Source organism: Halichoerus grypus, chromosome 7 (genome assembly GCF_964656455.1).
Source record: "Halichoerus grypus chromosome 7, mHalGry1.hap1.1, whole genome shotgun sequence".
Lineage (NCBI taxonomy): Eukaryota > Metazoa > Chordata > Mammalia > Carnivora > Phocidae > Halichoerus > Halichoerus grypus.
The window spans coordinates 102,389,162-102,415,555 of record NC_135718.1 but is presented as its reverse complement, the minus strand read 5'-3'; the positions used below and the strand labels follow the sequence as shown (position 1 = coordinate 102,415,555).

General features: G+C 33.6%; 1 protein-coding gene across 2 annotated transcripts in view; it reads right to left on the bottom strand.

The window, feature by feature from the left end:
* SUCO (SUN domain containing ossification factor) overlaps nt 1–26,394 on the bottom strand; it is an 87,285-nt gene that overhangs the window by 31,086 nt on the left and 29,805 nt on the right. Inside the window, exons 6-15 of one of the 2 annotated variants that reach the window (XM_036074175.2) lie at nt 26,166–26,316; nt 22,297–22,420; nt 21,418–21,542; nt 20,305–20,372; nt 7,608–7,715; nt 5,891–5,996; nt 3,727–3,747; nt 3,484–3,539; nt 2,902–2,993; nt 2,350–2,415 (exon numbers count right to left, since the gene is read on the bottom strand). In XM_036074175.2, the coding sequence (XP_035930068.1) occupies nt 2,350–2,415; nt 2,902–2,993; nt 3,484–3,539; nt 3,727–3,747; nt 5,891–5,996; nt 7,608–7,715; nt 20,305–20,372; nt 21,418–21,542; nt 22,297–22,420; nt 26,166–26,316 (917 nt within the window). The remainder of the gene's footprint in view (nt 1–2,349; nt 2,416–2,901; nt 2,994–3,483; nt 3,540–3,726; nt 3,748–5,890; nt 5,997–7,607; nt 7,716–20,304; nt 20,373–21,417; nt 21,543–22,296; nt 22,421–26,165; nt 26,317–26,394) is intronic. The other variant, XM_036074177.2, reaches the window with a different exon arrangement.

Here is a 26,394-nt window from a genome sequence, read left to right as displayed (position 1 = left end):
GCTCAGAAACAGTCCCAGACTCTTCAAAAGGACAAGTACAGAACACAGCTGTGTTAGGTCATGTCTATAACCTTTATGACACCAAAGTCTTATCACTGCCAGCTACTATGGCCTCTCTTTTTTTCTGAAACTTCAAGAGATGGAGATCTTTTTAAACCCTACTATATTTAGGCTTAGCTGACATCTTCCCACCCTCCCTCCCTCTCACTAAACAAATTTTGTCAACACTAGAACACTGAAAGGTAAATAGAGAGATCCATAAAAAGAAAAATAAATATGTTACTAAAAAACACATCTGTGAGGAAAAAGATCCCAAAAGTGGGATATAAAGAAGATTCTTTATCTAATTAATACAAATAATACCTTGGTCACAGAAGTGATTACAAACAGGGAAATGCCCTCCATTGTGATATAAACTAGGTTTTGTCTAGGAGTTAATACCATAAGAATACAGAAAAAGAAACCAAGAATATTAACAGGATTTTCCTTTGCCTACAACTATGGTAAGGCATACACTTCCCTCAGGTGCCCCTTCCTCTCCAGCAACCATCAGAAGCTAGAGATCTTTCAGTCTGGGGCTATTTTCTGACTCCATAAAATAACAATGCTTCCACACAGCTAACTAATATAACATCATTGAGCTATGATGATTATTACATAGCACAGAATTTTTAATACATATTTAAGGACATGAACAATAATATTAATATCCAGAGAGATAACACAGCATCATGTTTTCACTCCTAAAAAACTATATCCCATAGCAGTGAATGAAGAACCTATTTTTAATACTATTATCAACTAGATAGCTAAGAATCCTACTTAAAAGTAGTCACTAATATATAGATAGTCAGTTGACTAGCAATAGAGTGAAACAAAATATATTGAGCTAATATGCAACAAAGTTACATATTATATAAAGGGTTCCTCTTCTACAGGTATTTTTAGCATTCTTCTCCCTATGCCTTAAAAAGCCCACTGAATACATTATATGTTAAAAAAAAAAAAAGGAAGAAGATAGTAGGAAGGGTAAAATGAAGGGGGGAAATCGGAGGGGGAGATGAACCATGAGAGACTATGGACTCTGAGAAACAAACTGAGGGTTCTAGAGGCAAGGGGGGGTGGGGGGATGGGTTAGCCTGGTGATGGGTATTAAAGAGGGTACATATTGAATGGAGCACCGGGTGTTATATGCAAACAATGAACCATGGAACACTACATCAAAAACTAATGATGTAACGTATGGTGATTAACATAACATAATAAAGATTAAAAAAAAAAAAAACAGCCCACTGAAGACTAGTTTTCTATGGAGAGGAAAAGGGGAAGAAGGGAAGAAAAAAAATAAAAGATGAAAAAAACCAGAGGCAACTCCTAGCTCCATATACTGTAGCTATACAAAATATCTACCTAAGTATATATACTACTGATTGATTAACCTAAAAAGGTATAAAGACAATGTACACCATGAGACTGGGATTGAAGCAACTCAACTCACTAAGGGCAACAAGGGAAAGGCACAAGAAATTAGTCATTGATTTTACAAAGATTTACTTTTATTATAATCAATCATTAATCTCCAAATAAAAACAAAACTTCTTCCACTATTTTATGTTCTTTATGAATAACCAAAAATAACAACCATTAAAATATACCTACCTGAATTATAACAATAAAAATTAAGTGTCGGTTGGTAATGGTCTTTCCAAGAGTCTCCTTAGCCAGCTTACCACTAGGTTCAGAATTTAATAGGCTGGCATGACAAAAACTAAACTACTAGTATCTTAGTCATTATTTCTTTAGTTTACAAAGAGTGTATTATTATTATTGTTCCTGCTCGAGAATCATTATTATTATGAATAAGAACAGCCTTTATATTTGTAATTAATTAGGAAACTAACCACATCCATAGATCAATGATTTCTTGTTTGCTAAGATTTCACTGATGCCTACTACCTCTGAACTACCATTCGAATTCCCTTCCCACTTAGAATGACTACCCAGATACTTCTACTCATATGGTCTGGAGCTCTTTAATAATTCTTTCCCAAAATAAATTCATAGCCCATTCTTCTAAGGAATCTGCTTAAAAATATAAGCACTTAGTTAGGGTAGAAGAACCAACCTGTGCTTGCATTTTTTCCTCTCCTCTTTCTTTTCATTCACCCTTCCTATTTTATCCCTAAGGAAATACATTTCAATGCTAGTAACTTTGATTTCAACTCAAGTTAAACATTAGGAGGAGGAGCTTCCCAAACCATATACCACAACAAAATATCCATATATGTCAGGGGGAAAAAAAGGTTGGGAAATATTTTAATAGTGTCTAGAAAAATCCCAAATACTCACTTGTAGCAGAACCAAGAAGATTTTTTGAGGATTTATCCTCCACAGTATTGTAATCCAACGGATAATCTGTTTAAAGAGAAAATGAAGGTAATTACACTGTGAACTACTTTCAATAATATGTTTAAAAGCTCAAATTATGTCCTGTCGAAGTCAGCTGTCGTTTAAAGCATATTTTATAATAAATATTCACTATACACCTAAAATATGTTCACAAAAAGAAAATGAGATTCAGAAGCCATTTATCAAACAGATGTTTTAAGCCAAGGAAAATAATTCCACTGCTTACCAGAATTTTAATCACATTTATAAGACTTTATTAAAAGTTTTCCATGTACTTTACCAACCCCTGATAAATGTCTTCATTTCACTTATAGGAAAATTAAGGAAGGGAAAAATTCTATTTTTCAGGCTATGATTTAAGATCTCTTAAAACAAGGACTTAATAAAGTAGAAATGGAGGGTGTCATAAAACCTTCTCCTATCCCTTCAGGCTATTAGACTTTAAAAAACAAAAAAATACACATAATAGTCACATGTCTTAAAGTCACTTACCATAGTCCTCATCAAATAATTCTTGACGTTCTGACTGATACTGGGAATCAGCAATCTCTTCATATTCTTCGACCATGCTAGTGCCAAATACCCTATTAACAACAATTGCATTAAAGACTTTCAAAATAAAACTAAATTGTTAAGACTCATCTCTTCATAATAAATGACAAAATACATTAACTTTGGTCATTTTTTTGAGGGCCATTAGCTTTTGGACTCCAAAATAATGACTGTTTCTTACACTGTAGTCATCCATCCACTGTTTCCCTTAAAATTTTATCTATTTAAGGCATTTAAGATTTGATGGCCAGTTTTATCAGTCTAAGAATTTTCCGTATACTATCATCATAGCAAAATAGCAAGCAAGCTAGGCCAGACACACATAATGGTTATTTTTTCTTAGAGCAAATTTTTACATTTTTCTAAAACGGATTCAAGGACAAGAAGGGTTTAACAGCTTATGTTTCTATAGTATTAACTTCACATAGGAGAAAATTATTTCTTCACTTTAAATATGCTGGGATTTTTGTGTATCACTTTAAAAAAAAAATCACTCAATAAATGTCTGTTGTTCTGTATTACCTTATAAGGCTCAATGGACAAAAGTGCTCTGATCCAAAATGTGATACCAACTCTACCTAAAGAATAAAAAGCACAGCGCACATGAGATTATCTAACAATATATGCAGTTTCTTTCATTATAACATTTCTAAAAATAAAGTCCTCATTTCCCCAAAAATCAATAATTGTAAAGTTTTGCTTTTTTGCCATGCAGTAATATGCCATGCCCTGTTATTCAATATTGCAAAAGAGAAGGTTGCTAACCTTTATGTACTTGATGAACATCTGAAGCAAGAGAAAGGAAAAGAAAAAGAAATCAGTTCCAAAGTCTGGATAACATGCCATAAGCAACATTTAATATTTGTAAATTATATTGTTTAACTATTGAAAGCAATGTACTGTGATGGATAACATTGTAGTACTCTTATTTCTTTGCAGAAATCAAATCAGTGGTTTAAATTTTTACCATCACAGCTAGAAAGTATAATCTAACTGTAATGAAATTAACTTTAAGGTTAAGCTGAATAATCTAAAATTCATTGCTGTTGTTTTATTTATCTGTCAGGGATAAAAACATTCTAAAAGTAATAAAGAGTATCTAGAAACAACCTGTGTCTTATATTAATTCAATTATTATAGATATGTATCATGTATATACCTATATATATAGATACATATGTGGATATACACATGTACATACATATTGATAAAAAGATTAACTAGCATAATATAAAATAGCATTTATTCTTGTACCATACTGTATACAAATTTTTTTAGGGAAAGCATGAATTTTTTTGGATGCTATGTTATTTCAAGTATAACTTACAGAACTAAAAGATATATATCAATCCACTTTTAAAATATAGGCTATTAAAAGTAGACCGTATATCTGGGTTTAGTTTTGGGATAAGGAAAACCCACGTAAATTTATAAATTTATTGACATTAGAATTAGAATTAAGTGTTTTTTGCTTTTAGAATTAATGCTATCAAAAAGAACTTTTTAGAATAGTCATCATCAAGATGCTCTATAGTGTCCCACCATAAAAAGAACCAAGTAGGAAATGACACTTTTTATACCACCAATAAATTATGTTTTGCCATTATTAATAAAGTAGATGGTATGAAGAATAATTCTTGGAACTATTTCATTAACAGGTGGGTTGCCTTAATTGTAAAATTAATTGTATCACCTGCCAAATAATTTAAAAAATTTTTCCTTATCACAGTGTAGAAACTGCTATATAAAAAGGTCATTAAACAATTGTTTAAAAGAAATGGAAAATATACCTTCATTTTTCTGAACACTGCTGAACCATTAACTGAGAATATCAACTGTATTTTAAAAATAGAATTTAGCATTTTTATATTGAGACTAGGAATACTACAAGTTTACCCATTCATAGAAGCCAATTTAATACATGCTTAAAAAAGACAGACAGTAAAATCCCAGAGGACGATCAGGTAGCTATAAGTTCTCACATTTAAAGAAGAAAAGACAGAAATCAGAGCTGCTATCATTCCAAAACACAGTGGTACTTTAAGGTGTGCTATTATTTTAAAGAAAAAAAGAGGGGAGGAGAGGAGTAGGAAATTCCTGTATTTTGTCTAAAATCCAATTCAAGAGTGATAATTCTACTTTGGTAGATAATTCATTCTCTATATTGGTGGAGGAAGCGCAGAAATACTGAATAAAAGTGTTTAAAAGTTTACTTGAAATTGGTATTTGGACAAAGAATATTTCACTTGAATATACAACAGAAAAGGCAAAAGATGGAAGACAAATAACTGGATATTAAAATTAAAACAATCTAAGAACCAGATTCTAATAAAAAAATCAGACCTGCTTTAAAGACTTCAGTGACTAACAATGATTTGGACTTTGAAATACAGAAAGACATGATACTATGAAGATGACATTTTACATTAAGACTCAAAAAAATATTAAGACATAATTTGAAATTTCAGGGATGCCTGGGTGGCTCAGTCAGTTAAGTGTCTGTCTTCAGCTCAGGTCATGATCCCAGAGTCCTGGGATCGAGTCCCGCATCAGGCTCCCTGCTCAGCGGGTGGCCTGCTTCTCCCTCTGCCTGCCGCTCCCCCTGCTTGTGTCCTCTCTTTCTCTTTCTCTCTCTCCCCCTCTCTCTGAGAAAATAAATAAATAAATTTTTTTTAAAAATTTGAAATTTCATCAGAGCTGCAAATATCAAAACGATTAGCCTAACTTTCCAGTTATACAAAAGGGAATGTATTAATATTTGTTTCATAAAATAATAAATGCAAGTGAGAATCATTTTATCAAAAAGAACACTACATTAAATTTCCTCTTAAGTTTTATGATTTCTAAAAAGGTGGGGTGAGGTATAAAAACGTATGAATAATAGGTATGTTTTCATTATAAAACACAGTCCTGTAGGTATAAACATTACCTTCACATATTTTGCATACATCTGTTCATCTAAAGGGAAACTCTGGACATTCCTCTCATCTCTACCATGAAAAGTACCCAGCTTAATCCACTTATTTGTGGGATATCTAGGAAATATAAATATAAACATTCTTTTTAAAATTTATAAACCACATATTGAGAGGTTCCATCACATCTTCAAAATATATCCTGTTTAATTTTTTCCTCTCCAGGTGCACACACTCACTTAACATAGTTTAAATAGTAAAATATTGAGTTGAAGAAATGCATTTTCTTTTCCAACTAAACTGTGACAAGTTCCTCTTTACAGGGAAAGAATATCTTGCAAAACTCACACCATTAACAAAGAGAAAACAAGAAAAGGAGAAGACAAAAAGTAGGACCAAAGTGGCTTCTTGGGCTTCCAAGTAAACTGGAGGTTTTAAAACAGAGTAGCCAAGAGATTGTTTTGGAAGCAGGTACTACTCTTCATGTACTAAGAAGTGTGTGATGATATAAAATACAAATAAAAGTGCTGGTGGAAAGGGAAACAGAAAAAATCCTTTACCATTAGACTAGAATTTCACAGATCTTACATAGCTGTTTCCCCATCTTTAAAAGAAAATCAAACATAAAAGCCTTAAAGTATTATTTTTGTTTTCTACAGTGTTTTAAAAATCCCTCAAAGTAATGGAGTGCTATTAAAACAAAAAAACACTTTGTTAAAGCTGGGTATGTCCACTTGACATATAAGAAAATAACAGCTTAGAGAAAAAGAAGTGATCTGAGCAAGGTTATTAGGTGAAAAATGGATGGAATTCAAGAGGTCTTGAGAATTAATTTCAATAACTGCATATATGCAGTGCAGAGTGTGAGGTGGGAGAAGAGCATGAGAAACCATTAATGATCAACAACAGAAGAATGGTTAAATAAATAACAGCATTCTACATGCCACATCAGAGACACTCAAAAAGTATTTACTGAATGAGTAAATACCTCCAGTGGGGGAAAAATATAAACCATTCATTAAAAATGGTATACTTAATGTAGAGAATTACTGAATCAATATGTTGTACACCTGAAACTAATGTAACATCCTATGTTAATTATACTCAAAAATTTTTAAATGGTGTTTAAAAGGCAAAAGGATATTATCAGGATATAAGCAGTAAAAGCTGATTTTTTTAAATAGAATTAGTAAATATATGAATATACAGAAAGGCCTGGAAGGAATATATTAAAATGCTAATAAGTTATCTTTGATTGAATGGATTGTGATTCTTTATCGAATTCCTCATGTTAATTCTTTCATAATCACACACACGTAACAAAGTTTTAAATTATACTTTAACATAAATATACCTCATGATATATAAAATGAAGTATTCATGAAAGTTTTTAATAACTTTTTAAAGAAATGTTTGGCAGCAACAGAGCATAATAATTAAAAATAAGGACAGATCTAGGTTTGAATTCTGATTCTCCAATTCACAAATTATGTGACCTTTCCTTGTCTGTTTCCTTACCTTATAAAGGAATAATATCATATGATTATAAACACTATATGAGTTAATGAAAGTAAGTTGATTAGCAAGTGCCTAATACTACCGTATTATTATATTCTTAGAAATTGATATATTAAAATAAAAAATAAAATGAAGTTTTAAAAAGTGACCCATCTTAAAATTTTTATTCTGGAGATCCAACATAAACTTGTAGAAAGCACCCTTAGCATTTACCTGTCACTGATAGAAACCAGGAAGTCTTTAGGAGTTGAAGAAAATAATTCATAATTTGCAATATCAAGCTGTTTTACTTGAATTGGTTCACAAAGTTCAATAACAAACCTTTAAAAAGAACAAAAGACAATTACTGAGATAAGCCAACCAAAATAATAGTTCATATTAAACATAAACAGTTTGCATAAACTAGACTTCCATTAAGTCACTCATTATTTCCCAAGCATATCATTAGTTGGGGGGGTGGGATAACTATAATAACACAATATATTGCTTTTGTCCTACAATATTTTTTTAAAGGTTCTTTTTTTAATTCTTGGAGAAGGAATGACCTCACTAAGGAAAGCTAGCAAAAATGTAAAGTGACTAGTCTAGAGGGCAATTTGGCATATACATGGTCTCAAAGGGTACCACAGTCTTTGATTTAACAATACACTTTTAGAAATTTATCCTAAGGACATATAGCTTCAAACATTCACCCTTGTATATACATTGTAATATAGCAAGGCACAGTTTATAAGAGCAGGGAGAAATAGTCAACCTACATGTTTACTAGCATAGAGGATTCAAGTATGGTCCACCCAAACAATAAAATACCAACAGGCATTAAAAATTTTACTAGAAACTATACATTCCGGGGCACCTGGGTGGCTCAGTCCATTAAGCATCTGCCTTCAGCTCAGGTCATGATCTCAGGTTCCTGCTCAGTGGGGAGCCTGCCTGTCCCTCTCTTTCTGCCCCTCCTCCCTGCTCGTGCTCTCTCTCTCTAATAAAATCTTAAAAAAAAAAAAAACTATACATTCCATTTATATAAAAATCTAGAAAATGTAAAGTAACTTATAGTGATAGAAAACAGATCTGTAATTGCTGTAGGGGCACAGGAGTTAGGAAGGAAAAGTTACAAAGGAGGATGAGAAAACATTTTAGGAAGGTGGATATGTTCATTATCTTTATTGTGGTGATAGTTTCATAGATGTATAAATGTCAAAAATTATCAAACTGTACATTTTGACATGTTGCAGTTTATTTTACATGTGTGTATATATATTTTTATGTCAATTATGCCTCAATAAAGCTATTCTATAAAAATGATGCCAGAGACCTATATTTATGGACACAGAAAAATGCCATAAAACACTGCTTCTTAGGAAGAATTACAAATATGGTGCCATGTGTGTAAAATAAAACTGCACACAGTGTGGCATTTCGGAAAAAAAAAATACTCATATCAAAAACTAATGATGTAATGTATGGTGATTAATATAATAAAATTTTAAAAATGTAAAATAATAATAAAAAAATACTCATGACATCTAGCACTCTAATCAATACTTTCAAAAAGTAATTACTATACCAATATATTGACAAATAAATCAAGAGCATTAAAATTAACATATTGTGTTTAATTTATGAGAGCAAAAGAACCAAGTTCTAGCAGATGGCAAAAACAATCAGGTTTCAGAGAAAAGCTCATAAAGAGAAGCAAACTAACATTTGCTGAATGCTTACTCTGGGTCAGATACTATGTTAGATGATTTACATCCACTCTTTGACTTAATTCGTACAACCAAACTGCAAAGAACATTATCTCCATTTTATAAAACAATTCAATAAACATTAATTGGTTACTTCACATTCTCCTCGTCTGCCTTTTAATAAGAGGCCCCCTCCCACCACCGCCCCAAATGTAGCTAGCTTATGGCCACACCTCAAAGACTGTGCTTCTCAGTCTTGGCTGTGTTATTTAGTTTGGGGTGAAGAAGGGCTGTGAACAGAAGTGTCAAGTGCAACTTCCAGGTCAAGCCCTTAAAAGGGAGCTGCTACTTCTCCATTTGCTTTCTCCCACCTTAAAGGTTGGAAAGAGAATGTGGTAGGAATAAATCATTTCAGCAATGCAGGCAGGGACAACACCTTAGAGGAGGCAAAGGAACATGACAGAAAGTGTGTGGGTCCTTTAAGTGTTCTATCTATCTGGCTCCAAAGCTTAAACATATCCCATACCACCAAAACACCTTTGGGGGAGGGAACTAAAGAAAATCGAACTCAGACTTTGCTTGTTATTAACAACAAAGAAAATAATTCTAAAAGAGCATTAAGAAGAAAATAAAATGCTAATTCTCCCACACCTTTCTTTTGCATACAATGTTCTCCATTTCTAAGACATGAGCTATATATCAGAAAAAAGGAGCTTTCAAACAAATGTATTACCAGGTATAAAAAGTGAATTCAATGTGATGAGCACTATGTGTTATACGCAACTGATGAATTATCGAACTCTACATCTGAAACCAATGATGTACTGTATGTTGGTTAATTGAATTTAAATTAAAAAACACGAAAAAAAAAAGGGAATTCACCAAGATTTAACAATTCTAAAACTTGTATGCACCTAATAAATAGCCTCGTAATATATAAAATATAAGCAGGTATGTAATTATTCCTCAGTTAGTTGATTTTAAAATGCTCTTTCAGGGTGCCTGGGTGGCTCAGTTGGTTAAGCGACTGCCTTCAGCTCAGGTCATGATCCTGGAGTCCCGGGATCGAGTCCCACATCGGGCTCCCTGCTCAGCGAGGGGTCTGCTTCTCCCTCTGATCCTCTTCCCTCTCATGCTCTCTGTCTCTCATTCTCTCTCAAATAAATAAATAAAATCTTAAAAAAAATAAAATAAAATAAAATGCTCTTTCATTTTTTTTGCCTCATTTTTTATGTTTTCTTAGAAGCAAAGAATATTCTATGCAAATTAATAGAACTACATATAAAAGTTGACAAATCCAATTTCAATATGCTTCTTTTTAATTATTTATAAGTCAGGAATTTTAAAAGATCAGACAGAGATCTAAACACAAGAGTAGCATGATGAACCACCATGTATCAAAATTTAGTTGATACAATTAGGAAGGAAATTTATAACCTTAATGTGTATATCTGAAAAAAAATTAAGTTCAATAGACTGAAGTTAAAGAAAATATAAGATAATAAAGTTTCAAGCAGAAATCCACAAAACAGAAAAAAAAGACGTGATAGAGGGAATCAATAAAGTCAAACTGGTCTGTGGAGAGAAGACATAAATTAAAATACTAGGAATTTTTAAAAAAATCATTAAAACAATAAAAGAATACTACCAACAACTTTATTACAAAAACTTCAAAAATGGATTAAAGACAAATTCCTAGAAAAATATTATTTACTAAAACTAACTCAAGAACAGTAAACCTAGTCTTATAACTACTCCTTTTTTTAATTTTATTATGTTAATCACCACACATTACATCATTAGTTTTTGATGTCGTGTTCCATGATTCATTGTTAGCGTGTAACACCCAGTGCTCCATACAATACGTGCCCTTTTTAATACCCATCACCAGGCTAACCCATCCCCCCACACCCCTCCCCTCTAGAACCCTCAGTTTGTTTCTCAGAGTCCATAGTCTCTCATGTTCGTCTCTCCCTCCGATTTCCTCCCCTTCATTTTTCCCTTCCTTTTTTTTTTTTAACATATAATGTATTATTTGTTTTAGAGGTACAGGTCTGTGATTCATCAGTCTTACACAATTCACAGCGCTCACCATACCACATAACCTCTACTGTACGACCCAGCAATTGCAGTACTGGGTATTTACCCCAAAGATACAAATGTAGTGATCCGAAGGGGTACGTGCACCCCAATGTTTATAGCAGCAATGTCCACAATACCAAACTATGGAAAGAGCCAAGATGTCCATCAACAGATGAATGGATAAAGAAGATGTGGTATATATATACAATGGAATATTATGCAGCTATCAAAAAACCCTATTTCTTTTAAAAGTAGTTTAAAAACATTCCCATCTACTCACACCAGTACAAAACAGTACATGCCCAAGCTTATTTATAAGTAACACTGTCTGCCACAGCAAAAGATTAAAACACCAAATATCCACCATCAGAAGTCTAGTTGAATACTGGTAAAACCATATAATGAAATTTTATACAGCTATCAAAAAGAATGAAAAAGTTTTCTATGAACAAAATAGAAAGATGACCAGATCATGATCCCAGGGTCCCGGGATTGAGCCCTACATCGGGCTCCTGGCACAGCGGGGGAGCCTGTTTCTGCCCCGCCTGATGCTCCCCCTGCTTGCTTTTACTCTCTCCCTCTCTCTCTGTGTTGTCAAATAAGTAAATAAAATCTTAGAAAAGAAAGAAAGGAAGAAAGATGACCAGATATTGTTAAGTTAAAATTCAACTCTAGGTGAAAAATAGTGTGTATAATATACTAAGTTCTGTAAAAAGAGGGAGATCAATAAAAATTTACATTTACATTTGCATAAAGAAACTAAAAAGATAACTAAAAATTTAACACTGAATAAGATGGATGACAGAGATTAGAAGAATATCTCTCACTGTAACTCCCCTACCCTTTTGAAATACTTTTTTGGGTTTGAACCATGTGAACGTATTAGTTTTTAAATTATACCCTTAAAAGAAAATTAGTATCTTCCCATAGGCCCAGATGGTTTTATAACTGAGTTCCAAACTTAGAAGATACCTAATGGTACAAGATTAGAAGCAATGCCTCCAAAATAAGGAATAAGATGACACTGACTACTATCACTGTTTCTATTCACGATTTTCTCAGGGACCTTGCCAGCATGTAATGACAAAAAGAAAGCAAAATACAATGAAAAGGATTAAAATTTTTTTAAAAAAGAAAAATTTGTAGGGAAGCTATAATTTTCTACATAGCAATCCCAAAGAAAATCTACGTATTATTAGAAAAAGAATATAAAAAGATAGCTGGATATAAGATTCGTTTAAAAAAAAACTAGACATCTATATACAACAAAATGTAATTTTTTTTAAATTTTATTTTATTATGTTAGTCACCATACATTACATCATTAGTTTTGATGTAGTGTTCCATGATTCACTGCTTGCGTATAACACCCAATGCTCCATGCAATACGTGCCCTCCTTAATACGCATCACCAGGCTAACCCATCCCCCCACCCTAAAATGTAATTTTTTTAAAGATTTATTTATTTGAGAGAGAGAGAGAGCGCGCATGCACATGAGTGTGAGCAGGGGGAGGGGCAGAGGGAGAGGAGAGAGAATCCACAAGCAGACTCCTCAGCTGAGCGCAAAGCCCTAAATCAAGAGCTGGCCACTAACTGACTGAGCCACCCAGGCGCCCCAAACCCAGCTAGTATTCTTATGACTGTTGTTCTAAATTCTTGTTCAGATACACTCCTTGTTAACTGTTTTGAGCAAATCCCTGGCTGTGATTTCTTGATATTCCTTTTGGGGAAAATTCCTCTGTCTTGTCATTTTGTCTAGGTTTCTGTCTTTTGCATATTATGAAAGCTTGTAATGTTTCCTGTTCCTGAGAGTAATGCTATATTAAGAAGGGGTCATACACTGTCTGGGGCCTGGCACTTCAGGAAGTGTTTCTGGTGTATGCTGTGTGCACTCTGCTGCTGTGTTTGGCTGCTCTTTCCCACAGGTCAGTCCTCTGCAGAGTTCCTTCTTGCTTGCAATGGGGAGTGCTTGGACCTTTAACTAGGTGTGCTTTGATTTGTTTGGTAAGATAAGCCTGATTTAAAAAAAAAATTATCTAACAGAAAAATGGGGAGGGAAGAATGAATCCCTCCTACACACCATATAGAAAAAATTCCACTGGGATCAAAAACCTAAAGGTGAAAGGCAAATTTTCTCTAGAATTTAAAAATTTAAGCTATCTTTTTTTTTTTTTTTAATGTCGGAGAGATCTGACATTTTTATTCAGTAGTTCCACACTTTACCTCTGATTTACAATGTACCTTTATCATAAAGTTTCCTTATAAGCATGGGTTTGTTTCTGTACTCCCTGTTCTGTTCCACTTGTCAGTTTATCACCACCTGCAGTAACACCACACTTTCATCAGCTTTATGGATCACAGTATCAGGAAGGGCAAGTTTTTGCATCATATTCTTCAGGACCATCTTGGCTATTCTTCTGCTTCTGCTTTTTTCTTATTAATCCCAGACTTAGCCTGTTGAATTCCCCAAATGTCATGTCGAATTTTGTTTGGAATTTTACTGAATATTCAGATGACTCAGATATTGAGTTTTCTTATGTATAAATAGGACATATCCTTTTGTCTTTTAATGTCTTTCAGTAAGATTATTTTTAAAAATTTTCATGAAAGTAATATATATCTTGTTAAATTCATTTCTGAGCAGCTATTTATTTGTTGCAATTGTAAATATATTTTAAAAAATTATATTTTGTTGGGACGCCTGGGTGGCTCAGTCAGTTAAGCAGCAAGTCTTGATTTCAGCTCAGGTCATGATCTCAGGGTCCTGGGATTGAACCCTACATTGGGCTCCGTGCTAAGTGGGGAGTCTGCTCTCTCCCTCTGTCCTCGCCCCACTCCCCTGTGCCTTCTCTCTCTCTCTCTCAAATAAATTAATTAAAAAAAAATACTAGGTGGGCTTGAAAAAGCATAGAAGACACCAGAGAAACCCTTGTTGCAAAGATAAAAGACCTAAAAAACTTGTCAGGCCGAAAAAAAATGCTACAAATGAGATGCTGCAAAACTGACTGAATGTAATCACAATGAGGATGGAAGAAACAGAAGAACGAACAGGTGATAACAGAAGATAAAATTATGGAAAATAATGAAGACGAAAAGAAGAAGGAAAGAAAACTAGCAGATCATGAATACAGACTTAGGGAACTCAGCAATTCCATGAAGCACAATAATATCCGTAACATAGGAGTCCCAGAAGAAGAAGAGCAGGAAAGAGAAGCAGAAGGTTTATTTGAAGAAATTACAGCTCAGAACTTTCCTAATCTGGGGAAGGAAACGTATTCAAGTCCAAGAGGAAAAGAGAACTCCCCTCAAAACCAACAGAAACAGGTCAACACCAGACATATCACAGTGAAACTTGCAAAATACAAAGATAAAGAGAGAATTCTGACAGCACCTAGGGACAAAAGGTCCTTAACCTACAATGGTAGACACATAAGGTTAGCAGCAGACCTGTCCACAGAAACTTGGCAGGCCAGAAGAAAGTAGCATATATTCAACGTGCTAAATGGGAAGAATATGTAGCCAAGAATACTCTATCCAGTAAGGTTGTCATTCAGAATAGAAGCAGAGATGAAGAGTTTCCAAGACAAGCAAAAACTAAAGGAGTTCATGAACACTAGACTAGCTCTACAGGAAATATTAAAGGGGACCCTTTGAGCAGGAAAGAGAGACCAAAAAGCAACAGAGACTATAAAGGAACAGAGATATTCTACAGGAACAGCGACTTTACAGGTAATACAATGGCACTAAATTCATATCAATAATTACTCTGAATGTAAATGGACTCAATGCTCCAATCAAAAGACACAGGCTATCTGAATGTATTAAAAAAAAAAAAAAAGACCCATCAATATGCTGCTTACAAGAGACTCATTCTATACCCAAAGACACCTCCAGATTAAAAGTGAAGGGGTGGAGAACCATCTATCATGCTAATGGACATCAAAAGAAAACTGGAATAGCCATACTTATATCAGACAAACTAGATTTTAAACCAAACACTGTAATAAGAGATGGAGAAGGGCATTATATCATAAGAAAGAAGTCAATCCAACTAGAAGATCTAACATCTGTAAATATTTATGCCCCCATCGTGAGAGCAGCCAAGTATATAAATCAATTAATAACAAACTTAAACTCATTGATAATAATACAATACACTATAGTAGGGGACTTGAACACCCCCACTTACAGCAATGGACAGATCATCTAAGCAAAAGATCAACAAGGAAACAATGGCTTTGAATGACACAGTGGATCAGCTGGACTTAATAGATACATTCAGAACATTTAATGCTAACGTAGCAGAATACACATTCTTCTCAAGCGCACATGGAACATTCTCCAAATACATCACTTACTGGGTCACAAATCAGGTCTTAACCAGTACATAAAGACTGAGGTCGTACCATGTGTATTTTCAGACCACGACATTATGAAACTTGAAGTCAACCACGAGAAGAAATTTGGAAAAGACCACCAATACATGGAGGTTAAATAACATCCTACTAAAGAATGAATGGGTTAGCCAGGAAATTAAAGAAAAAATTTAAAAAATATATGGAAGCAAATTGAAATGAAAACACGACAGTCCAAAACCTTTGGGATGCAGCAAAGTCAGTCGGTCATGAGAGGGAAGTATATAGCAATACAGGACTTCCACAAGAAGCAAGAAAACTCTCAAATACACAACCTAAACTTACACCAAAGGAGCTGGAAAAAGAACAGCAAATAAAGCCTAAAACCAGCAGAAGAAGGAAAATAATAAAGATTAGAGCAGAAATAAATGATACAGAAATTTTAAAAAATAGTAGAACAGATCAACGAAACTAGGAGCTGGTTCTTTGAAAGAATTAACAAAGTTCATAAAGCCTTGCCCAGACTTATCAAAAAGAAAAGAGAAGGGACCCAAATAAATAAAATCAGGAATGAAAGAGGAGAGATCACAACCAACACTGCAGAAATATAATTATAAGAGATTATGACCAATTACATAACAACAAATTGGGCAATCTGGAAGAAATGCATAAATTCCTAGAAACATACAAACCCCCAAAACTGAACCAGAATAGAAAACTTGAAGAGACACATAACCAGCAAAGAAACTGAATCAATAATCAAAAATCAACAAACAAGAGTCCAGGGCCAGATGGATTCCCAGGGGTTAATTCTACCAACCATTTAAAGAAGAGTTAATATCAATTCTTCTGAAACTGTTCCAAAAAAATAGAAATGGAAGGAAACCTTCCAAACTTATTCTACGAAGCCAGCATTACCTTGATTCCAAAACCAGACAGAGACCCCACTAAAAAGGAGAATTACAGAACAATATCCCTGATGAACATGGATGTAAAAATTCTCAACAAGATACTAGCAAATCAAATCCTACATTAAAAGAATTATTCACCATGATCAAGTGGGATTTATTCCTGGGCTGCAAGGGTGGTTCAATACCCACAAATCAATCAATATCATACGCCACATTAATAAAAGGAAGGATAAGAACCATACGATCTTCTCAAAGATCTTCTCAAAAATCTCAAAGATTCCACCCCAAAAATTGCTAGAACTGATACATGAATTCAGCAAAGTTGCAAGATATAAAATCAATGTACAGAAATCTGCTTCATTTCTATACACCAACAATAATGAAGCAGCAGAAGGAGAAATCAAGGAGCTGATTTCATTTACAACTGCACCAAAGACCATAAGATACCTAGGAATAAACTTAACCAAAGAGGTAAAAGATCTGTACTCTAAAAGCTATAGCACACTTATGAAAAAAATTGAAGAGGACACAAAGAAATGGAAAAATATTAGATGCTCATGGATTGGAAGAGTAAATACTGCTGAAGTATCTATACTACCCAAAGCAATCTATACATTCAATGCAAACCCTATTAAAATAATACCAGCATTTTTCAGAGCTAGAACAAACAATTCTAAAATTTGTATAGACCCAGAAAAGACCCCGAATAGCCAAAGTAATATTGAAAAAGAAAAGCAAAGCAGGAGGCATCACAATTCTGGACTTCAAGCTGTGTTACAAAGCTGTAATCATCAAGGCAGTGTGGTACTGGCACAAAAACAGGACACACAGATCAATGGAACAGAACAGAGAACCCAGAAATGGACCCACAACTATCTGGTCAACTAATCTTCGACAAAGTAGGAAAGAATATCCATTGAAAAAAAAAAGACAGTCTCTTCAACAAATGGTGCTGGGAAAACTGGACAGCAATATGCAGAAGAATGAAACTGGACCACTTTCTTACACCACACACAAAAATAAATTCAAAATGGATGAAAGACCTAAATGTGAAACATGAAACCATCAAAATCCTAGAGAACACAGGCAATAACCTCTTTGACCTTGGCTGTAGCAACTTTTTACTAGACATGTTGCCAGAGGCAAGAGAAACAACAGCAAAACTGAACTATTGGGACCTCATCAAGATAAAAAGCTTCTGCATAGCAAAGGAAACAATCAACAAAACTAAAAGGCAGCCTATGGAATGGGAGAAGATACCTGCAAATGAAGTATCAGATAAAGGTTTAGCATCCAAAACCTATAAAGAACTTATCAAACTCAACACCCAAAAACCAAATTATCCAGTTAAGAAATGGACAGAAGACATGAATAGACTCTTTTCCAAAGAAGACATACAGATGGCTAACAGACACATGAAAAGATGCTCAACATCACTCATCATCAGGGAAATGCAAATCAAAACCACAATGAGATACCACCCCACACCTGCCAGAATAGCTAAAATTAACAACACAGGAAACAACAGATGTTGGTGAGGATGCAGAGAAAGGGGAACCCTCATGCACTGCTGGTGGGAATGCAAACTGGTATAGCCACTCTGGAAAACAATATGGAGGTTCCTCAAAAAAGTTAAAAATAGAACTACCTTATGACCCAGCAAGGCACTACTAGGTATTTACCCAAAGGCTACAAAAATACAGATTCAAAAGGGTATACGCACCTTGATTTACAGTAGCATTATCAACAATAGCCAAACTATGGAAAGAGCCCAAGTATCCATGCAACTGATGAATGGATAGAGAAGATGTGGTACACACACACGCACACACACACACACACACAGGACTATTACTGCCATCAAAAAGAATGAAATCTTGCCATCTGCAACAACATGAATAGAACTAGAGTGCATTATGCTAAGCGAAATAAGTCAGTTGGAGAAAGACAAATACCATATGATTTCACTCATGTGGAATTTAAGAAATAAAACAGATGAACACAGGAAGGGAAGGAAAAATAAGATAAGATAAAAACATAGAGGGAGGCAAACTGTAAGCCACTCTTAACTATAGAGAACAAACAGGGTTGCTCAAGGGGAGGTGTTTTGGGTGGGGATGGGCTAAATAGGTGATGGGCATTAAGGAGGGCACTTGTAATGAGCACTGGGTGTTATATGTAAGTGATGAATCACTAAAGTCTACTCCTGAAACCAATACTATACTATATGTTAACTAACTTGAATTTAAATAAAAACAAGAATAGTGATGAAAGTTTTGAGGAAGATGAGGTATAAACTTACTCTACCAGATATTAAGACTTATAAAACTACAGTAAGACTGTGTGGTCTTAATATACCTTAGGAGGATTAACCTACTTAAATCAAGTGAAATCAGTAAAAGGTGCTCTGAAGTTCAATTACAGTGAAAAGACACATACGTAAGTGAGCGAAAACTAAATATGCAGTAAACATATATACAGAAATGCATGCTGTTTGGCAGAAATGTTAAAATACAAATGGGTAGCTATGACTACTTCATATAACTTCATCCCAGCATGTCTCTGCTTGAAATACAAAATTTTGGAGAATAAAACTTGAGCTGTTACTGACTACAGAGGCTCCTACAAATAAAAACAAAAACCTCAAAATAACACTGTAATTATAATCTCAGATAATCATATCCTCAAATCCAATCTATGAGATAAGGAAAAATACACTTTTAAATTATCCTTAATACCCTTAAATAATTTGTGGTGTAAATGTACCAAAAGGAGTGAAGGCCAAGAATAGAAAATAAGCATTATCTTTAAAGTTTAAAGAGTTTCTCCTCAAATTAAAAAAAAAAAAATCAATATATATATTTTTAGTAAATCAGTAATTTACCTCAGTAATTTACCTCAATTCTTTTTTGAACAGCTGCTTTTGAGCAATTAAATCAAATAATCTAATAAAACTGTTGGTATATCACACATTATTTTCCTCCATAAATCTGTTCCTTTGCCTATATTCTTTCTTAGTTAATGGCAGAACTATAGATCCAAGTAGGAGTCAAAATCCTGGGAGATTTCCTAGATGACTCTCTCCACATCCAATTACTAACCAAGAGCTGCCAATTTTATCTGCTATAAATATCTTTCATAACGCCCTCTCTTCTGTATCTACACTGCCAATGCCTTAATTAAAGCAGGTTCCTAACTGGTTTCCCTGCTCCCAATTGCATTCTGCTGTAGGCCATCCTTTGAGGACAAGCCTTCTTAAAACACCAGTGAAATCATGTCACTTCCTTACTTAAAACACTTCCCTCCATGGTCTTTAAAAAACTTCAAAAAATTGTAAGCTAAGTATACACAGCATTGGATGGCCTGGTTATTGGTAAACTAAATCTCCTGTCTCCTCTTCCACGATTACTCTAGTTATACCTTTATTCTTATCATGACTAAAATAACCTCTTCAGGCTGCTTCTACTTACAGCTGCCATAAGAAATATGTTCCTTTTAGCACTGTTCCCTTATTCTTACAGTTCCTGAATACCTCTCCCTCATTTGTGACTTCCTATGAATCCTTCAAGATTCAGCTCAGGAATTATTCTCTCACAATTAAATATCATCACTGTTCCTATCATAATCTTTCAGCAATACTTTTAATACTATTTTCATAATTATTTGGCTAGACCTATTTTTTGCCTGTGGCTGTGACCTTTTCAAAAGGAAAGGTATTTCGTCTTCAATTCTGTATCCCAGGACCTAAGGTAAGTACAGTACCAGCACCTATCAATCATAAATGCTTTTTAAGTGACTATAGGAACAAATCAATCTAATCCTAACATAAAAGCTTAACATAATATGTACACACATAGAATGCACTTTACTTACCAAATTTTAGTGCTGCAAGGATTCAACATATAAAGATCCATATTTTCTATAAGAATAGCAGATGTGCTCTATTTTAAAAAGGGGGAAGGGAATAAATTACTTAAGGAAAAATATTTCAACTCTAAAGATTTCTAGGATTTCTATTTTTAGATCTTAAAATACTAAGATTCTGAAACACTCATCTGAGAAGAAGGCATAAAAATGGCTAAAATTTACTGGTTATGTCTATAGTGTTAAGTTAGCCTTACAACAAAACATTTTAAATTAAATGTCTGTTACTATAAAGGAAAAATGATTTTCTATTAGCTATTTTCTTTTTAAAATTTCAAACAGGTTTTAAAAGTTAAAAGACAGGATGAATGCCCTTCATTGGATGAAGAGATAAACTGCAGCACATCCAGACAACAGAATATCATTTAGCACTAAAAAGAAATGAGCTATTAAGCCACAGATGAAACTTAAATGCATATTACTACATGAAAGAAGCCAATCTCAAAAGGCTACATATAGTATGAGTCCAACTACATGATACTCTGGAAAAGACAAATCTATGAAGATAGTAAAAAGATCGGGGGTTGAGAGGAGGGAGGGATGAACAGGTGGAGCACAGAGGATTTTTAGGGCAGTAAAAATACTCTATGATACTATAATGATTGATAACATGTCATTACACATTTGTTTAAACCCATAGACCATATGATAAGAGTGAACCCTAAGGTAAACTATAGACTTCAGGTGATAATAATGTGTCAGTGTAAGTTATCAACTGTAACAAATGTATCACTCTGGTGGGAAGTATGTTGATAATGGAGGAGGCTACACATGTGTGAGAGTAAGGGTTATGAAAGAAATTTCTACCTTTCTCTCAATTTTGCTGTGAATCTTAACTGCTCTTAAAAAACAAAGTCTTTGAAAGAAATAAAAAAGGTGCAATGTATCAACCAATATAACTAAGAATTCATACAAGAAAATGTCTTTAAAAGCATAATCTTACATTTATCAGTGAATCAGAAAAGTAGCTCATGTTAAAATATAGTTCTCAGCAAACTGCTACCTTGATTTAATAAAGTTACTAGTGTCCTACAAGTATAGAAGAATTTTATAGTTAAGTACCTTGGCTTCTGGATTAGCTGCCAAAATTTTGGCACCACATTCTACTGAGGCATAATTATTTCGATTTTTCTGCACTTTTTTTGTTGCATGTAGACCTCCATTAGAAGATGGATGCATTGACTGACCTGCAGACAAACCTTATTATAAACATATATATATGATGATTATGATTAAAAATACTCCCAACAAACAATGATCTCAAAAGCAATAGCTGATGTGTACTGATGAACAGGTTTTAATGCTTAAGAGAATGTTTTAAAAAACCCGTTAAATTCAAAATACTCCCCCAAACCAAATTAACTACAAAAATCCACATTACTTGATTTATGTCTAAGTAATATAATTCTCAAAATAAAGCTTATCCATGAGAATCAAAATATTGTATATACATATTTTATTAAAGATGAATGCTGTCCTACCATTAAGAATTTTTAACTCTGAGACTTACTTTACAAAAAGAAACTGTAATACCTCAGTCCAACTCTATTTACAGTTTAAAGCTTTATGACTCAAAAAGTTTCATTCATATCCCAGACAAGCCCCCCAAAAAACAAACAAAAAAAAAAAAGTTTCTGTGCAATTTTCCTTATAAACTGAAATGAAAACTACTGCTCTGCCTACTTTATCTTATTTTTTCCTCATTTAATAATTTACAAAATGGATTTTAATTAAGATTAAAACTATATAACTATATAATTATACACAGGTAAATTACATAGGTTGATAATTATCTTAGTAACTTTCACCTTTAAAAAGTTTTCAAAGGTTTTATTTTATTTTACCAACTATGGAGAGAAATGCGTATTTAAACCAGGCCCCTCCCCCCCAAAAAAATAATAAATAAATAAATAAATAAATGGAATCACAGTGTTTCCATACTTTTTTCTTTTTCTACTTCCATAACTTTCTTCTTCCATTCATCAAATGTTGGTATATCTTCTGGATCTTTGGGACTTGTTACAGATATATGGTCAATTTCCCCTGGTTTTGTATAATCAGAACTCTGAAAGAAATGTGAAAGAACAGAGAAAACAGATTAATAAATTATAAAAGTACAAATGTTTATGTGAAATTAAAGTCCAATTTTATAGTTGATAGATAATATTTCAAAAAAAAATGAAATGTAAAAAGTTTTGGTTTACTTAAAAGTTGAGTTTCTCTTGAAAAATTGAAATCTTCTACCTAAGCACAACAAGATATATTCCTTCACGTTAACAATATAAGTATAGGTTGTAAAACAAATTGTATTATATCCTAAGCAATTACTTACACATAAAACTGTACAAATCAATAAATACTACAGTTGTAATGCATTCATCTTAAAATTTAAGTTAAAATAATATATGCATTAAAGAAAGCGAACTAATTTTAGACGTAGCATATAGTTTCTAAAAGATCCTTAACACGGATTACCATTTACATAAAAATTTAAGATGGATTTAAAAACATAAAGAAACACAAAGAGTCTAAAGAAAAACAAAGCTTTTTAAAGAAAGTATAGAAAAATCTTCATATATAAAAGGATTTAACAAGTTGAAGAAAGAATAAATCATAAAAGAAAGGCTGATACATTTGGCTGGATTAAAATTTAAAATTAAATGTATCAAAAGACCATAAACTACATCGTACAATAAGCCACAAGCTGAAATAAGTAGTTGCAATATCTGCAACCAATAAAGGATTACTACCAACTACAGACTACCTACAATCAATAATGGAGGAGATAAACAATAAATTCAGCAAAGAGAAAATACAAAATGCTCAATCTCAGTAATAATCAGGGGAATGCAAATGAAAACCAGAGATGCTGAATAAATTATACCAATCTGATGGAGTTTGAAGTGTGGCATGTCTAGTGCTCGCTTCGGCAGCACATATACTGAAGTGTGGCATGTCTGTTGAACTATGGGACATCTATTAGACTGCTGAAGGGGGTTCAAAATTTAGCAATATTAAGGGTGCATGGCTGGCTCAGTCAGAAAAGCATGCAACTCTCATCTTGGCATCCTGAGTTCAAGCCCCAAATTGGGTGCAGAGATTACTTAAATAAATAAACTTAAAAAGATTTAGCCATATTAAGTAAAGATGTGCATACCCTATGACCCAATAATTCCACTCCCATGTATAAATATGAGTGAAAACATGCACACATGCCTAGGAAAATATGCATGAGAATGCTTACTGCAGCACTGTTTGTAACATCAAAAAATTAGAAAAAACCTGAATTGAAGACCAGATAAATTGTGGTAGTGAAATACAACATTGTAAACAATGAACAGACAAATCTAAAAAACAATGGTGAGTAAAATGATATTTAAGGCAAGAATGATACCACTTTATATTGCTTCAAAATATGCTAAATAATAGTATGTACTGTTTATAATAACGCAGTTTTGGAAAAAGTTTAAAAACACACTCTTATACACACACATACACACGCTGAATTTGACACAGGTGTTCTATCTGAAGAGGAGAGAAGAAATATAACTGGGAAAAGGCACACAATTTAATTTGTAATTTTTTCCGTAAGCTAAATAATATATGTAAAGATGCTCATTCCATTATTTATTTCTGTATTCCTAAAACAATGCATAACATATTTATTAACAGTTCCCTGAGAAGTGCACAACATCTATTTAGACAGCTTACTCCGGTAAATAGCACAAGTCTTCTGTAGTGTACGTGTGCTATATATAGTGTAGGGCACATTTTGAGAACTAATACTCGCTATATTAAAGCACACATTTTTTTTTTAAGATTTTATTTATTTATTTGACAGAGAGAGAGAGAAAGAGAGAGACAGTGAGAGAGGGAACACAAGCAGGGGGAGTGGAAGAGGGAGAAGCAGGCTTCTCTCAGAGCAGGGAGCCCGATGCGGGGCTCGATCCCAGGACCCAGGGATCATGACCTGAGCCAAAGGCAGACGCTTAACGACTGGGCAACCCAGGCGCCCCTAAAGCACACTTTTAAGGACTGATACTAGTATATTAGAATTACACTAATACACTAGCTTATTAGAATTACATGAATTACACAAATACACGCATACAAATACCCATAATCTCCCTCTAGGAAGACAGCAAATTGGCTCCCATACAACCTCCATCTTTTGCAGAACAAGCTAACTGACTAAATAATGTGGCTATTAAATAAAAACCTAGTTTCAGCACAATGAGAAAATAAGCAAAAACATATATTTATAAAAATTAACCTGAGTACTTAAGAATAAAGCCCAAATACTAAAAGAAATACAACAAAAAGTAGAGGAACATACACACACTTTTTGAGGTCCAGGCAAAGCAATCACTATCACCTCTTAGCAACAAATAAGAGAACTAAACAATACCATAAAAACACTTGGTAAAGCACTGTCTCTCAGTATGGCAAAGACTGTCTTCCAGATTCTTGAGATAACAGGGATAACACAAAGATCTTTTGCATCAGAAAAAATACTCTCTCCAGTCACACAAACTTAACTGGGAAGAATTATCCTGAACTGGACAACACATAAAACTACTGGATATTTCATAATGTGCTTATTATCTGATAATTTTTCCAGGATATTAATATAGTTAAAAATTATACCATTTTGCCTATTAGCACAAACTCAGAAACCATTTTTATATACTAGGTAATGAAGGGCAGTTTCAGTCTGCTAATGGTGAAGGAGAACAAGCAAAACTGGGACAAAACTGGCTGCCATGTAGTATCAGAGAAGTCTATGTAGTATCAGATGAATCTTAAATACCTCCAAAAAAGATATTTTTGTAATGTTTGTCTAATTTTATTTATGGCTGTAGACAACTGAACTATAACATATGCTTGATTTGGTTTCATTGGGAAAATTAGTTCCTTCAAGATGGTGGCCTACGAAATGTTGAGCTCCTATAATTTTAAGAAGCATCATAAAAACAGCTGGTAGTGATAGTAAAGTCTCCAGAAGGAAGTTTAGTTAGTTGTGAGTACAGATTCACTGAAAATATATGACAGAGAAGGTGGAGAACAGAAGATCCAAATTAAAAAGGAACAAATGTGGACATGGTACTTAGTACTTTGAACCTCTCTTTGATTCCGCATGTTTTACTTTTGTTAAGTTCATGGAGTGGACTTCATCTCTGTTACTCAGTTATTTCTTACCTGAAGGAGGCCTAGACTTCTCTGTCAACATTTCTTCAGGAAATTCTGCATTGGCCTCTATATGAAGTCAAAGCAGAACTCAAAAGGAGAAAGGAAAGTAAAACTGCTACATGGGGCTAATATAACTGTAAAATTCATACTCTTCAATATAAGCTGTATTCTGCACACAAGTAACAAAAGGTAAAAATGTCTCTTTAAAATAATTCTGGTTGAAGAGCCTAAATTTAACAGTGTATATGGAGTTAAACTTATATTCTGAAGATACCTGAATTTAATAATCATAACTTCTTCTATATAGCTCTCCAGAAACTTCTTAAGTAAGGACTTTATGTATCTGCTATCAAACAGTTGATGGTAACAGAAAACCACTTAATTATATACAAGTAAAGGCAGTTCATACTTGGAACAACTGTATGTATAAATAATATACTGGTAACAGTACCCAGGAAGTAACCATTTGCTCTCAGGAAGTACAGCTCACCTCAGTTCCACATTCCTCATTAACTACTTAATCCCTAATTTTATGGCAAATATGGTTAGCAAATTGCAAGATTAGCTAATAATAATAATGCATATAATAAAGTAGGAAACAGTGCAAGTTATATACCTACCTCATTTTTTAAATTATCTGAAGCGTTCAATGCAGATTTTGTATCACCACTAGCCTGATCACTTGCTGAAACTTTTGATTCAAATTCTGATTTTGTTATTTTTCCTTTGCCATGTGAAGATGACACATTTTCTATATGCTGGCCAACAAGGCTATTTGAAACCAAAAAGACATATTAAAAAAAATTAGCTGAATAACAAGTTTATGTAATCTAAACTGTTAAAATTATC